Consider the following 16,747-nt stretch of genomic DNA (forward strand, 5'->3'; position numbering starts at 1 on the left):
CTCACAAAAGTCCGCTAGCGTAATGCTAACATATGTCATCATTCTGTTGTGTGTGCATTTTGTTCATTTGAATATGACATGCTGTCATGCCGCTACAATCCCAATGCATTTATGTAGCTCACTTGAAGACTAAAAAGATTGTGCATAGGTGTGAATGTAAGTGTGAATGGTTGTTTGTCAAATCAGGTTGGAGTGTAGTGTGCTCTTTTTGTATCTGCAGTGAAATATGTTGAGCTAAACAGATGGCTGTGTATAATTTATTATGCTAAACTTAGGAAAAGCTGGAGAAGGTTCAGTCTTGTGTTTCTCAGCTCTGCAAGTATCTGTTTTCGTTTTATGATGCCGCGCAGCTGTCCGCCGTTACGGTCGCACCGCCTTCCAAAATGGCATCTGCTCAAATGGAGCTCATTCACCTGCCGCTGCACCTTTTTTTTTTTTTTTTTTTTTTTTTTCTCGGCACACTAGCGGAGCAGAGGAATAAAAGATGAGCTTCGACTGTTGTAATTCATCTGGGAGACCGTCTTTGATGACACCCTCCATGAGTTCACCTGTCCCCCACTGAATGATGGCAGATAAAGAAGAGCTACAAGTGTTAAGAGTTCTATTTAATACTGCAGCTGCTACATCACACATGGGCTCCTGCCACGAGGAGGAAAATGTAGAAACAACAGGAGAGAGCGCATCTATGTCTGCTACCGTGAACAACAAATCAAACTTAAACACAATGCGTTCAAAGAGGCACTTTGACAATCATTTTGTTCTGATTGAAAATGATGGGGCAGATTTTCTCCTGTTTTGTTAAAAAAAATTTCACGCTCCTGCAAAAAACACTTCAGGCCGTCGAGCAGATGCTGTACAGTAGTTAGCTAGCAGGATTACGCATCCAGTAAAGAACATATTTCCATTATATTTTGTATAGCGCGGTAATGGATCAAATAAAATCCCATCAACTTTCAATAAAGGTACTCGTGAAGTAATTTTTGAGAGACTATAGTGTCAATGTCCACCCCGAAATGAAAAAAGGTATCATTCGTCTTGTGTCGTCTTCAATGAACCAGGAAGTAGCATGCTACCTTTGTTAAGAGCTCTGTCTGAGTTCTTCTGGTTGCTTATTTCATGTTTGGCTTGGCTTGTAAGAAGGATTTAAAAAAACGGATACCTTGGTGATTCTCAAAGTGTGGTACACAGACACTCTCTTGTGGTATCAGGAAAAAAAACATACTGTACGTCCAGCATTAGAGGTAGCATAAACTATTTTTTTTTAAATTATCTGTCACAGTAGTTTGCTAAGTACAGTTCAGTTGCATTTAACCTTTATGTGCAATACATGTTATAAAATAAATTTTTAAATAGCTCCCCCCCCCCCCCCCCCCCCTCCATGCACAGTGTTAATGTTCAAACTGTGCATAATGTTGCAGTGACTTAGAATAACCCTGTATTAAATATACCTTTTAGGATTAAAACATTTAGCTTGTTTTTGATAAACACTTAGGCCTACTATGCTACTGCATTTTAATTATGGCAGAACTTGGGGCGCTAAGTATTCGAGTACCAACGCCGAGTACCATTACTTAGTGTAAAATGTTTTGCGAACCTCTGCGATAGGCCTGATCTTCGGAACAGCTCCAGTTTCTACAGTTTCCAATAATTCCTCACCAAAATAATGCATTTATCTTAAATACAACATTTAGTCATATGCAGGAGGTTCCTACCTGTCAAAGTGCACAATTTGGCGCTGATCCAAATTAGGATTGTTCGTCCTTGGTGACGGTCTTCGCACTATTGAATGCCATTAGTGTTTATCAATCAGAAACATTAAAGTCCAATAATGCTGACATCGGCGTTATGAAGTTTAAAAACAGGCGTTAAAAAGACGCATCTCTTACGTGTAAAGATGTGGAGAACTAAGAAGAATAGCTGATTAGGCCTAATCTATTTCGCTTTGTCATGATATAATTTCATGCCAGTTTTTCCTGCATTTACAGTACAAGCAAGTGCTGCCCGATTTATTACGGGGCATCAGCTGCACTGCAATCAAGCCTCATTTCATCACACTGCACCTCATCGTATCTGACGAGCGCTATTTAGCGTGATGCCACAGAGGCTCCTTTTATTTTTGTGCAAACTTTATTTTATTTTTTTCATTCATCATTCTTCATTTATTTCTTGGCATGCAATCTGCCACCGTGTCACCTTTCATATATACAGTACTGGCTCGGAAAAGAACAGGAGTGGTGACTTGAGATGAGTCCTCTCCTCTAAGAATTTGCATTCATGGAACTTTTCCGTTCATTCACACAGATGTATCATATATATTGGGTGTATTAGAATTTGTTAATGTACCATTATATATCAGTCAATAATATTACACTCCCCACTTTGCACGAATTGAATAAATTGTGGCATAATTAGACATGTACAGTATATTCTTTGTAGGATACCAACATACAACATCTTAATCTTCAATTTATTTCTTGTTTAGATTAGATTTACATTTCTTTTAACCCCTCCTAAATGCTGCATATGGGATGTGTGCTTTTTTTTTTTTTTTTTTTTAAATAATTGTACCAGTTGTGGAGCCCGTCCTTCTAATACTGATGCATAAAAAATGGAATATGGTAGAAAAATGTATTTATTTTAGTACTTCAATTCCAAAAGTGAAACTCATATACAGATTCATAAACGCATATGAAATGCTTTTCAGAATGCCAGTCCCTTCCTAATTTCTTTATTAAAAAGAATTTGGATTGTTTTTACATCAGATTCAAATGTATTGATAGTGAATCAATCGCTGTAATTTATAGTCATCAAAATTATAGCCCAAAAAAAAAAGAAATATTTCACTCTCTGTGGAGTGAAGCTATAATACGAGTTTCACTTTTTGAATAGGACTACTAAAGTCAATTACATTGTCCTTGTGTTATAATTTAGGCACCTGTATATGCAAGCACATACTGTAACATTTAACAACGTTGCAGTTTCTGTGTTTGGCAGCGTTGCATTTAGGCCTGCAAGTCTGTCACGAGGCAGTGAATAGTGCACACATACTGTACCTGTCCAATAGCCAGTGCACCAGAGAAACAATATCAGCGCCATTCTATTAAAGTTTGGACCTTCAGCACTGGGTACCTGTACATGACCTTGCCAGATGATGCTATAGTAAGAAAAAAAGTTGATGTTACAAACATGTCTCTCTTCTGTTCTGCTCACACACACACACACACACACACACTCCACTCTGTATGAGTGTGAATGTGTGTCCTCTACTCCTGGCGAGGACATACGCTGCAAGTGATGCCAACACTTTGGGACCACTTAGGGAAATAAGCCCTTGCCACCTTCCCACTTCCATTTGCTGTCTCCGTCCCATAATGCAATAGTCCAGCTTTGTGAAAATAGCCGGCAAGCTACATTAATTAACAATTCAGACGTCAACCAATCAGGGTTCATTTAGCACACAGGTTCTCAAACCTTTTATGTCCAGGGACTCCTCAAGGGGATAATTTTTTTGAGGGACAACTCATAATTCTAACGCCATAACTACGATTCCATGGGAATTTTAGTTTACAAAAGCACAGTCAGTGATGCCAATTTTACTGTATTTAGCCACTTGCTTAGAAACAGACATTTGCGGAATCATTTTCAAATTGTTTGTTAGTCGCAAATAGCAGAATCTTAAAATGAACACAATAGTGCACAGACGCCCAGTGGAAGGAAGCCACGTGCTCCCTCATATGTGTTCCAGTTGAGAGGTTAACAGCGCCGTTTTGACTACACCATCAGGCATCAGTCATTTGCAGGAGGTCTTCTAAATAAAGTGGAAGCTGTTGAAGCTGCATTATTGACTAAACTAAATTTTCCAATATATTTGTCCGTAAATTCATAATGAACAAAACACGATTCGAGGCATATATTGGCCTGGTCCAGTTTTGTAATACAATTTGGATACTTCTTGAGTTTGTATTTGCTTTACCATATGCAACGTTGACAGAATACTCTTTGTTAGTTTACCTTATCACATCAGAGTATTTATGTTTATAATAAGGCTGTGTAGAACTCATTTGACCTGTTTGTAGTGATGAATATGGAAAGCTTGTACTGCATCTCCAAATGTTGTGATTTTGTTTTTCGTTGCTTTATCTCTGTATCCAAAATGTTAAATATTTTAGGAAGTTTTTAAATTTTTTATTTATTGTCCACCTTCTTCCAGAATTTCCTGGACAATAATGGGCAATAACCTGCTTCTCCTTTGGCTAGCGAGCATAGCTTGAATGTCGTGCACATAAGAAGCTTTCAATTCCTTTTTATTGTTGTTTTGAAACCCTGTGCAAGACATTTAGTCATGTTGTGATTGTTTCGGTTCGTTGTCACTGCCCCAGGAATCCACTTTAAAACATTCTTAATGCGATTTTTTGATTTACTCCTGCAGGTGATGTTTAGTTCCAAATAAAAATATCTGTTAACTCACAATTTTCCCCTAAACATCCATCCATCCATTTTCTGTACCGCTTTATCCTCACAAAGGAGCGCGAGGAGCCTATCCCAGCTATCTTCGGTGGCGAGAGGCGGGGTACACCCTGAACTGGACGCCAGCCAATCGCAAACATAAACATAGATAAACAAATATTTCTTATTATCACAGCTCAGGAGTCTAGCCATCAAAGCCACATTTGCACGCTGTGAGTCGTAAAACTGTCAGCAGCAAAGCGAAGATGTATCGCGGTGCTTGTCTGGAATCGCTCTTCCAACCTTCAGGGCAGAGAGGAGGTGGGAAAGAGAGTACTGCCTTTCCTGTCCTTGAGGCCATGGAAGAGATTTTTGGATGCCTCTGTTAGAAATGTTAATCATGTATCGATCAGCGGAATTGGTTTCCCTGCATCGCTGTGTGTGAGCAATGACAGTCTTTCTTACACATTACAGGAGGACGCCTTGCCCTTATTTTACATCCCATATCCTTTTAGAGCTATGTGTCGTTATATCCTGAACATATTGAACTTCCAGTGACCAGAATGAGAAAGTATGAGAGCGATGTCACCGCATTTAACACACCTGCTCTCCATTCACACATGACACCTTGTAACACTAACATGTCACATTACACTGGGAGGGAAAATGGCTATTTGGGCCCAATGTGGACATTGTCACTTAGGGGTGTACTCACTTTTGTTGCCAGCGGTTTAGAAATTAATGGCTATGTGTTGAGTTATTTTCAGGGGACAGTAATTGTGCACTGTTACACAACCGGTACGTTGAGTCTGTTACATTGTAGCAAAGTGTCATTTCTTCAGTGTTTTTCTATGAAAAATAAAATGACCAAAATGTGAGGGATGTACTTCACTTTTGTAAACTACTGTATATAGACAATGTTTACTTCATTTTAATTGTGTATTAATTGCCTATTGGGGGAGTACAACATGGCTGGAAATGGTCGCCAAAGCTCACTCAGTGGCACCCCTTAGAAAGTTAGAGAATGGTTTCATCGATCACCACAAAATTGGGCGGACGTCTATCAGGACCTGACACTCGGAAAAGTCTCCTTGACACATGCCCGAAATTGAAACAGAAAGTCCCTCATTTTGGTTTGAAGTAGCCATTTTGGACAAATTCCAGGGCTCCTCCATTGGCAGACTCCCAGGATTAATTCGTCTAAATGAGGCCAAGCTTTTTGATTTACACCATCTAACATGGTGTCAAAATTTAATGATCATTTCAAGGATTGGCCATGAAACAGGACGAGACGCCCTAGGCTAATGACTTTTAGTTCATCATGGCTCCCTGGTTAAATTTATATCATATTCATTTCACCCCAAAAATCTTGATTCATTAGAATCGTTGTAAGAATATTAACATTTACATAACAACGAATGGCCTTTTCCAGCATCTTCAGATTATTTCTCAAAGTTGGGCTTTTACAGCAAATATGGAATTTAACCAATGTTCTATTATATGTATCTAAAAAAAACAAAAATGAGTTTATTGGGGAATAGAACACAACTTCACCCTTAACTCAATATTAAATCTAAAAAATAATTTAACATTTTTAATGTATACTACAACTACTAATAATAATAGATTCAAGAACTATGCATTGCTGTGATCCAGTCCCATTATTACTATTTTCTTCCCACACCTAATGCATGTCACAAAATATAATGGAGCTTTGACCTGCAACAAACATGCATCTACAGTATAATACAAATGCTAATACTAACCGTTTGTCTTTGTTCTACAATGGCAGGAAAAAGAATGCAAAGAGAAGAGAGAGCGAAAGGCCTTTGAAACTGAGTGTAAGTCATGCTTTTCTCTTTTCCGACCTCCAAACTCAAATAACGAGAGAATATTTAGAGGAAATGGAAGCCATAGGGTGAGAGAGAGAGACAGAGGAGGGGGGAGTGAGTGACTGCGCCACTTCCATTCTCTTTACTCTCAGTGCTACGTTCCAACAGCCGGACACGCCTCTTCCTCCTCCTCATTATCATCCTCATCATCCTCCCGTGCTCCTCGTTACCCTCCTGCTGCGTCGAGCCTCAGACGACGTCTCTGCCTCAAACACAGGCAGCTCGGGATGTTGCGTGCTTCCCACGGGAGATGCTCTAAATGGGACACGCAGCGTGGAAAGACACGCTAGAAGAAGAAGAAGAAAACGCGGGAGGGATGCTTCGGTCTTGGTGGTGGTCTGTGATTCTGCTTGGCTTCGTCTCTGTGTCCCCCGTTAGTGCTGGTGAGTAATATAAGATCATCAGATGTAGACAGACGTACGGTACAAACAACACGTGTTGCTCGACGGAGCACATGTCCGTGGCTCAAAATGGATTTTAGTGAGGCATGTGTCCATCATCATTCACTCTCCATCACAGGGAAGTCTTGTAATCAGTGTGCTTGATAATCCCAAATGATATACTGTGTCGGTGATTTGATGTTAATGCAAACTTTATCTTAAAAATCAGTCTCGAATCGGTGTATTGTATGCATTTCCTCTCCCGGATTTGGGTGAAAATGGCAAAGAAAAAGTCACGAAGGTTAATACATAACAGCATATCACAGCAATCCCCAGATACTATGTAAATATGTCCCGAGAGGTTGGACACAGCGTAGACATAAAACTGCAATGGGTAGTTTTTGCTTCGGTCTGAAGACGTAATCTGGCCATATGGGGGGAACATAAAACTACCAGCATAAAAGAAAATTATTAAATATTTTTTTATGAGAATAGTCAAGAGTATTGTCAGAAAAAAATGAATACGTGAATAAAGATGTAATTTGGCATTTTTTTATTTTAGGAGAATGTCAATCAGATTTAACAAACAAGTCATTATTTTACAAGAAAATCCAGTGATGAGAAATGAGAGATTTTTATAAATCTTTTTCATTATAAAGAGAATAGTCTTAGTATTACAAGAAACCTTTATGTGAAGAGAATTGTAATTTTACTGTATTTTTTTATACTAGGAGACTAAAAAAAAATTGTCATTAAGAGTCATTATTTTACATGCAAATCCAAGTATTGAGAGATTTATTTATTTACAATTTTTATAGTATTACAAGAATAGTCGTATTGTTATAAGAAACAAATTAAGTTGTAATTTTACATTTTTTATATTAGGAGTGGGGAAAAATACATTTTAGCAACTGAGTCATTATTTTACATGAAAATCCATAGTATTATAAGAGATTTTTTTAAAAATTATACAATCACACCATTTTAATATTACCCCCCAAAAAATTAAGAGAATAAAAAAGTCCAAATAATAGGATGCTGGCATCGTATTTTTGTATTTACGTTACAGATGTTTTACGGTCACTTATTGAAATTGAAATAATTAATATTTTTGTGTTTAGGTTCATCAATGTGGCCTGAATACTCCTTTTGACTTCTGCGCTAAATACAGTAACATAAACACATAATATATAAAAAGTATGCGCAGCACATTTTGTTCTGTCAATCTGAATGTGTTGAGGAATGGCAATGGAATTTTTGATTCACATTAGCATATGAATCCTTGACTCTCAGCTTTCAGACATTTAAGCGAACGGTTTCCACACTTACTGTAGAGTTTTTTTTCAGAAGAACGTCATACACGCATTTGGTGATTATGATTTATTAGCATTATTAACCCTTGTGAAGCTGAAGAGGGCCGCGGTTTTGAAGAGGACTCGTGTGAGGAAATCCCTCGCTGCCGCTGTGTTGTTTTGTTTGTGCTGTACTCACAACGTATCACATGCATGTTCGAACACCGCATACGCACATTCCAAGCCTTCTGGGGGCTACACGGCGTTTTGTCACCCTCAAAAAATGCAATTCCGTGTGTGTTATGTAATCCATTTTTCCTCTTGCGCTGTGTTGATGGTGTTAGTATTGAACAGAGAAAAGAAACTCGGAGACAGTACATTTGTCTTCATCTAATAAAATGATTTGACCCTCTTGTGCTTGTGAGACAATATGACTGCTCATCATATGGTGTGCGGTGTCCCAATACGGTGCGGTCGTCATGGCGACCCCCGTGAAAAAAATGTACGATAATTATTTGCTTGCTTTTTGTCTGATTCAGAATTACCTGTCCCATTATCTTGTCTGTTTACTCATTGGTGCTTACAATGCAAACAAAGATTCTTGTAATCCTTAACACTGATGTCAAGGACAACATGACTGGTCTGCAAAGTGAATATTTATCCCTTTTTAATGGATTTAAAGGAAACTATACAGTGGGGGAAATAATTATTTGTTCCCCACCTGTAGTTTGCTCACTTAGAAAGTTGATTGGTTTGTTGGTTCACCGATTATGGTAACAGACAGAGTGACAATCGAAAGTGCATTAAAAAACACCCAATACAAAAGTTATAAAATGTTGTGCATTTTATTGAGTGAAATTCTGGATATTTGAATGTAATTTGTTTGCATGAGCCATGTACTCTATAGGAGCAATCTCTTTCTATTTTGAAAGTGCATGCTAAAAAATATAAAACAATTTTAAATTGCAGATACACGACACTGTCCACTCCATATGGAGTCATCATAAGTGCAGGTGAGCACCCCAAGCAATTATTGTACATAAATGGCGCTTTTGTTGACAACAAATGCAAATGCAATCTATGATTGCTTTTAGAAAACATTAAACCACGCTGGTCTAATGGATGTTTATCACGTTCTACTATGTTTAGCTTGGTGCTTAACAGCTGCGCAGAAATGCACACGTGAAAGCAGGAAGATTAAAAGACTAACGAGAAAGTCGGCACTCGCCCAAAAGTCACGGTGTGCTTTATTTATTATGCTCAGTGTTAACAGAAATCAAAGATCACCCAGTGGGCGGAGAGGCGATGATCCGGCACAGCGACTTACTGTGCGCTCATATTTTGTATGAATATTACATGACACATTATTAAGTCATCTTTTTTTTTTTTTTTTTTTCTTCTCACTTGTTTTGTTGCCATGTCAGATGCCCTGCTGTCATCTCCGCTCAATGTGACCATTAAGGAGATTGAGGTCAATTCGGCTGTGGTCTCATGGGAGACTTTGGAGGGAGACCCCGTCATCGGATTCGCCATCACTCAACAGGTGCGTCAAGCCACAGTTCTAGGAATCTAAAAGTCATTAGCCTAGGGCGTCTCGTGGCAAAAGTACTCACTCTAAAGAATTCTGTCCGGATACTTGTTAAAAAATTTTTAAAAAACAGTTGTTTTACCTCTGTAGCTTATTTTGGTATCACCAAGTTGTGTAGTCGTCATCTTTGAATACAACATTTGGAATGGTTTGACTGATAAGAATGTCACTCTTGTGTTTGGTCCCACAGAAGAAGGACGTGCGCATGCTGCGGTTCATCCAGGAGGTGAACACCACCACACGCTCCTGTACCTTGTGGGGTCTGGACGAGGACACGGAGTACATAGTCCACGTTCAGAGCATAAGCATGAGTGGGAGCAGTCCCCTCAGTGATCCCGTTCTCTTCCGAACCCCCAAAGAAACAGAGAAGTTGGCGTCCAAGAGTCCAGGTGAGGGACAGAAAATAGCACTATAAAAGCTACATAAAAAGAAAAAATTTTTCCAGTTGTTTCAAATACCATAAATACAGTTGGCGACATAAAGAGTCCTGATACCTGCACTGTGTTGTCAATAGGAACCCTATTTGACATTTCCCTACAAAATGAATCATCATAATTGACGTCTCTATTCCCCGCCCTCACGTATAGTGTACTGTTCTCCCTCTCAAATGCAGAGGAAGCGGTTTATTTGCGGCAGCGCTTCCAGTTTTATCAGGCTCGACCCATTTAAAGCGTCAAGAGAGGCCGCTTCAGAGGGACACTGCAAATATTAAAATGCTGATCCGCTACTGGCGGACTGATAAGAGAGGGAAGTGGGGAGCAACATATCTCAAAGAAACATCCCCCGGAAAGTATTTGTTTCAAATATACTTTAAAAGCTGTGCATAAATACAGGAAGAGCAAGCCAGCGAGTACTGTACATATTTTCTTCCTTTTTCACTTCCTGTAATGACCTAGTGTCCCAATACTTTGGTCTATGTAGTGACCTTGAGGAAGGGCAACATCCAGGACTTTGGGGTCATAGCTTTGTTGCGTTCTCTCCCCAGACGAGATCACATTGGAGGAAATGGGCCAGGCCGCTCAGCTCCGGGCTGGCGAAGTCATCATCATCGCAGTGGTTCTTGTCATGTGGGCAGGTAACGGTTCCATGCAGCAATGCATTATGGGTCACTGGAAGCGATGCGCTCCCTATTGAACTGCCACTGACCAGTATGAGAGAGTGTGAAAGCGAGAGCACACCCGCTCCCCGTTCACTTGACAACTTGTAACACCAACGAGTCACATGACATTCGGACGATTTTTGCTTTGACTTGCAAGCAAAAATTCAAGGTACTTAAGTTAGGCACCTCGTAAATTCTTCTTCAAAAAAACAAAACAAAATAAGAGACTTCAAGCTCTTTATTGCAATTCCCACTTGAAGTTTACTGTGAAACTAAATTTCAAACCAGGAGAATTAGACGTGTATTTAAAACGACAACATAGCTTTGCCTTACAACAGTGCATTTAGCCTAATGCTAACAAACAACGCCTTAGACAAGCTAATAAATAGCATTGGTGTTGCAGTGTTCTAACACTTGAAGGCTATTGGCACACAAACGGCAGAACAAAACAAATACAAAGACTATAACAATACTCAGGGATGCCTTCTTGACTGATATGACTGCAGGTTACTGAGCCAGTTGTGAAACTCTTCTTCGTGTATCTCTATGTCTGCATTATACTGCCCCGAAGTCGCCAAGTCTCACACACCGGGAGCAGCACAATGTGCATTGAATTGAAGCAAAACATATGGCAAAAACTGTTCAGTTCTTTAAATCCTATTAAATTCTGTCATAACTGTATATTTTTATAAATAAACAATATTAATGGGTGCTATTTTTTGAATGAAAAAAAAAACATGGCTGGAATGGATTGACATTTCTGTTCATTTCAATGGGGCAAGATGATTTGAGATGCTATACTGTGCCTCTCTGATAGTGTCAATAAAAATTTTTACACATCTCTTGTGTAGGTTCTCATCAGATTTTTGCAGGCGTACCAAGTAAAATGTCTTATGAGTATTTATTGGACATGTAAAGATGGACAGTACAAATGTTAAGGGGAAGGATTTTTAAGGACAGCTTGTCTTTTTCCATGTTTAATTGGACCTCAAGGTATGACAAAGGTGGATGCATGTGTCAGGAGAAACTTGGCCTCCTGCCTCCGCCGGCCACACAGTTCTCATCATTATGATTATTATTCCGCTTCTGCACCGCCCGCGTCAATCTGCCCGCACAATTTTTTTCTCTTCTCTCTGCCGCTGTGTTTTTAGTCTCGCATCGCTGTCGGCATCTGTGGCTTTTGACACATTCAACCCCTTCTTTTGTGTCCCAGGTGTGATTGCCCTGTTCTGTCGTCAGTATGACATCATCAAAGACAACGAGCCCAATAACAACAAAGACAAGGCCAAGAACTCGTCAGAGTGCAGCACTCCTGAGCACCCACAGGGTGGGCTCCTGCGCAGTAACGTTTAACATCCACTCTCCATCTGCCGACCCTGCAATAACTTAACCCCCTCAATCCTCAGGACAGGTGAGCACTATGACTTTTTCAAAATGTTTTCACAAAATATTAAACATTAGCCATCATCCCCAAAACAAAAATACATTATTTTATAAAATGCTGTATTTTTCTATGTACAAACATGTACAAAACAACATACATGGTCATACATAGCATGTTAATAATGCCTAAACATATCAATTTTTTAATATATATTTTTTCAAATTTAATGTAATTAATGAAAACAATAATTAAATTTAAAAATACATGCCTAAATTATACTAATACCAGTAATGTTATTGGTATTACTATTCATTTGTCATTTTAGCACCTTTGAGGATGAGTTTACATTTGTTATCCTTTGTTGGTTTTTTTTACCAAAACAAAAATCGAATCATTCATTTACAGTATAGTATGTATGTATACATGTATGTGTTCTGTATGTATGTATGTATTTGTATTTATATAATGTAGGCACATTATAGGAAAAATCTTTTATCAGTAATTTGACTTACATTTGTCATTTTAGCATCTTGATTAGAAGAACAGTACTTTTTTTCTCAATTTTACTTTTTAAAAGTACTGTATATAGTCAAAATCTTTGAACAAATTTAGTGCTTTTTTTATTTATTCTACTTTTTAAAAATGTATTATTTTTAAAAGTACAGTATGTTTTGAAAATCTTTTAACAAACATTTAAAAAACAATAACTTGTCCTTGATTGGGTGTATACAGCATGTATATGTGTACTGTATATACAGTATGTGTATGTACAGTGTATATAATGCATTCACATTTGTATATGTACGGAAATAATCTCATGTGTACTGTCACTTACAGTACACAGAGGACTCCACAAATATAACCGTTATTCAAAAGTAATCTGCCATGTGTGTAACACTTTGTAACACTTGCATATGCTTGAACTTCATTCAGATACATTTGTTTGAGAAATTATGGGAAATCATTGCATTAACATAAGCGGATAAAAAAAAAAAAAAAAAACATCTGCACCTTTTGCTTGAGCTCCACCAAAACGTAATCAATTTTATGTCCCCCTCCTCAAACTCCTGTTTTATGAAAATCCATTTTTGTGTAATTCTACTAACAAGCAAATGGGGAGGGAAACATAATCTCCTTGGCTGAAGTAATGCAATCCTTCAGTGTCTACTTAATAAATATTCCAGAGTTATTTTAGCAAGCAGGATTAATGTTAAACTGTTGAATAGGCTTAAGGGGAGGGGGGAAAAAAAGATAAGCTATCAAAAAGATTACTATGGAAGTGCCTGCAATGCATTTTCTTCTATTTCAGAGCCTGAGAGGCATTCTGCAACCAAACATGCTGGAATACAGATTCAATGTTCAACTCCACTTGGCACAATGAAGAATTGTTGGAAAAATCAAAGGCTTCTAACAAGGGGAACAAAGGAGGATAAATCACGTTTTGTTGCGATCAAAAGCAGCCCTTCCTGTGGATATATTTGACTTGCTTCCAAAATCCAATTCCTGATTGGCCCATCTGTTGTTTTTTTGGGCCGTTGCCCTCGATTCGCCTTTGTATCACCACCACTTTGGGTGTTGCATGTCCTCGCCATCTTTCTGGCTTGTAGGCGCCCTTGACATTTCAGGAATAAAATGTGACAAGGTTTTTTACAGCACACCGTACTTCCCACAAAGGCCGTGACTCACGCAAATTCTGAGGATCGTTAAGGGATTCCGTCATAAAGATTTTAAAAGTGACCTCTCACTACTTTTTAAACGAGCTTCCATGCACTTTGATGTCCAGAAGTTAACTTGTACACTCATAAACTTTTAAATGGCCCTGGATTGGATGCAAAATGACAGAGGCTGACTGTGCTGTAATCGCGATACGGCATGTTATAGGTATAGGGATGGGAATAATGCATACATAATGTGCATAATGGACAAGCTGCACAACATGCACTCAACCTCATTTTGCGGCCACATGCAGGCAGAGGGGAAAAAAACAATGAAGGACAATGATTCAAATTTCAGGCCAAGATGCATAGAAGAATGGTCATTTGAGGTTGAGCTTGTTTTTTTCTTTTTTCTTTTTTACATTGTGGCATTGAGATGATAAAATACTATGCTATCTACAGTATATTTGTGTATGAATTATTGTTCTTTAGTGAAACCAAATGTATTTACAAAAGCCAGTGGAGAATTGTGCTGTGAGAATTCCAATCTATACCAAATAATATTCACTTATACTGTACCAGTGGCATTGTTAGGCTGAAGCCCCCCTAATATTTAGGTTGTTTGTGGTTATTCAAAAATGTATGTGTATTATTGTTTGAATGGACGTGTTTGGACAGATGGAAAACTTAGATCAGCGCCCCGCCCCCCGCTGACAAAATAATTATCGGCAGTGCAACACTCCTGGGGGCTAAGCCCCACCAATCACTTAATCATTAGTGACGCCCCTGTTTTTCACAGTTATGTTGACACTTAATTTACTAAACAAATACAACAACGAACATTTTTTAATATTTTGTTGTTTTACTAATGCACCCTAGTTGTTCTACTAGTGGCCTGAATTGTCTTACTAGTGAGGGCAAAGAGCGTACTCGTACATAGACAATTCAGTGCACTAGTAGAACAACTGGGGTGTGAGAGCCACTCTACTAGTACATCCTAGTTGTTCTACTAGTATGCATAATTATCATACATTCGTGGAAAAATTCACTACTACACATAATTATTCCAATTATGCGCGCTAGTTGATCTACTCGTGTGCATAATTGTCATACAGTAGTGGAAAAAAGTCACTAATAAGACAAGTGCACTCGAGCTGCTGTGCCAATGTGTACGAGTGTCATTCTCCGTGTTCTACTAGTCTGCACTAGTCATTCCACTAGTGTGTGTCTTACTAGTGAGGGCAAAGAGCAAACTCGTACATGGCCAAGCACTAGTGGGCTATCCAAAAACGCTCGAAGGTCTTGTCATATCTTCCTCTTATACTTTGTGTTGTATCTCTCTGACTCCCCACGCAGCCTCCCTCCCTCCCTCCCGTTTCTCATTATCTCCACTCCCAGCCCCGACTCCCATTAGTCCGCCTTCTCCGGCGTCCGCATCAGCGTTTTTCCGCCTCATTTGCCCTCACTGCCGATGCCTGTGTCCTTTTGATTGTTTGTCACACTTTGCCTCAACACCGACTGGCCAGGTTGTTGTCAATAAAATATGTCATGGCAAAGAGAAGTGTAATACTATGTTTATTATTGTGATGGTCGTGTGCAGTGGTGTAGAACTGCATCTTATATCTGTCAAGGCACAATTTTGTCTTGTATTCCTAATGTTGTGGCTGGTGAGTGTGATTTTTATTTTTTTGTATTATTTTTTTTTCCCGCTTTTGAATGAACCTCACTTTTGTCCCACTACAAAATTGTTGAACGGAACACGTGTAAAATTGATGGTTGCTTAATTGTCTTAAAGCAATTGCGGCAAAATGGAGTGCACTGTTTTTGTATAAATAAAATCTTTTTTTTCATTTTTTAGAAAAACAATGTTCAATTGTTTAAAAAAATTATATCTACATTCCATCTACAAATTAAGTTCAGTTACAAAAAATTGATCATTAATTTTCTCCATTGTCAAGTGAGGAAATTAGGTCAAATGCCCGTCCTATTTTCCAGGAAAATGTGAATGTTCAAGTATGTATCACATATGTATTATCAAGAAATAAATATTTTCAATGTACTCGTTTATGACGCTGTTCGTTAATCGTGGCCGGGGGGCATTTGTTTACACCACTGCAGACCATTACCAGGCATTTATTTGCGCAGTACTGTGTCATCTAACTGAACAGAATCACGCAGCTCGGAAGGTTTTGGGTGAAGAAGAGAACGTTTACGTGTGTGTGTGTCAAATTTTGGGGTGTGAAGTGAGAGATTTTTTCGATCTGTGTTCGAGGTCTGTTATTTTTGTCCTATACCTCATAGCATACAGGCTTTGTATTATATCACTGTGGTCATCACGTGACTGAAGCATGTTGGCCCCTGTGTTGGGGAAAGAAAAACATTATTAAACGCGTTTCTCACTTGACCTTTGAGGCCTTTTCAGCACCTTATTTCCATCGAAATGCACCATAAAGTAAGCATTTGTCCATACTCTTGAGAGAGCAAGTGCACTTTTGGCCTTTCTCCGCTTTCTCAGTGTGCCTGCACGCTTCCCTCAAACCAAGCGTGAGGAGTGTGTGTTAAATAATGCAGGTGGTTAAGTAAGAAGGGTGGGACACACGACTAGACCACATGACTTTCAGCCTCCCAGAATCGAGTGCATAACGTGACTAGACCACGTGTGTGTGTGTTGGAAGCGCTCTGTGCATTTTTCTACTAGTGGGCTGAATTATCTTACTAGTGAGGACAATTTACAGTACTTGGATCTTAAACGTCTTTCCTTACGTGTGGCTGTGTGTGTATGCCAATATCTTAGGTCACAACTAATATATTCACTTTGAATGTAGGACAATAAAGCCCGCAGATATTTCACGACAAAAGACATCTCCTGGCAGTGAACGGTACATAGAATGTCAAGACAAGTCCCCGTTTGACAGCTCTGGTGCAACATTGCTATCTGCTGGTTAAAGAGTGTATTGCACTTTTCTCCCAATCGTTTTTTTTTTACTGTCTCATACGTCACTAAAAATACA

The 16,747-nt window shown here is 38.8% G+C and overlaps 1 protein-coding gene across 6 annotated transcripts in view; it reads left to right on the forward strand.

Moving 5' to 3' along the window:
- Positions 1-16,747, forward strand: part of fndc5b (fibronectin type III domain containing 5b) — a 76,408-nt gene that overhangs the window by 57,425 nt on the left and 2,236 nt on the right. The window contains exons 3-9 of one of the 6 annotated variants that reach the window (XM_061759855.1): positions 6,239-6,287; positions 6,431-6,721; positions 9,435-9,553; positions 9,789-9,987; positions 10,584-10,673; positions 11,911-12,108; positions 13,391-15,795. In XM_061759855.1, coding sequence (XP_061615839.1) covers positions 6,598-6,721; positions 9,435-9,553; positions 9,789-9,987; positions 10,584-10,673; positions 11,911-12,050 — 672 coding nt within the window. In that variant the 5' untranslated portion in view covers positions 6,239-6,287; positions 6,431-6,597 and the 3' untranslated portion in view covers positions 12,051-12,108; positions 13,391-15,795. Of the gene's footprint in view, positions 1-6,238; positions 6,288-6,430; positions 6,722-9,434; positions 9,554-9,788; positions 9,988-10,583; positions 10,674-11,910; positions 12,109-13,390; positions 15,796-16,747 lie in introns of those variants that run through there. The other 5 variants (XM_061759856.1, XM_061759857.1, XM_061759858.1 and 2 more) reach the window with 5 other exon arrangements.

Source organism: Phyllopteryx taeniolatus, chromosome 21 (genome assembly GCF_024500385.1).
Source record: "Phyllopteryx taeniolatus isolate TA_2022b chromosome 21, UOR_Ptae_1.2, whole genome shotgun sequence".
Classification (NCBI taxonomy): Eukaryota; Metazoa; Chordata; class Actinopteri; order Syngnathiformes; family Syngnathidae; genus Phyllopteryx; species Phyllopteryx taeniolatus.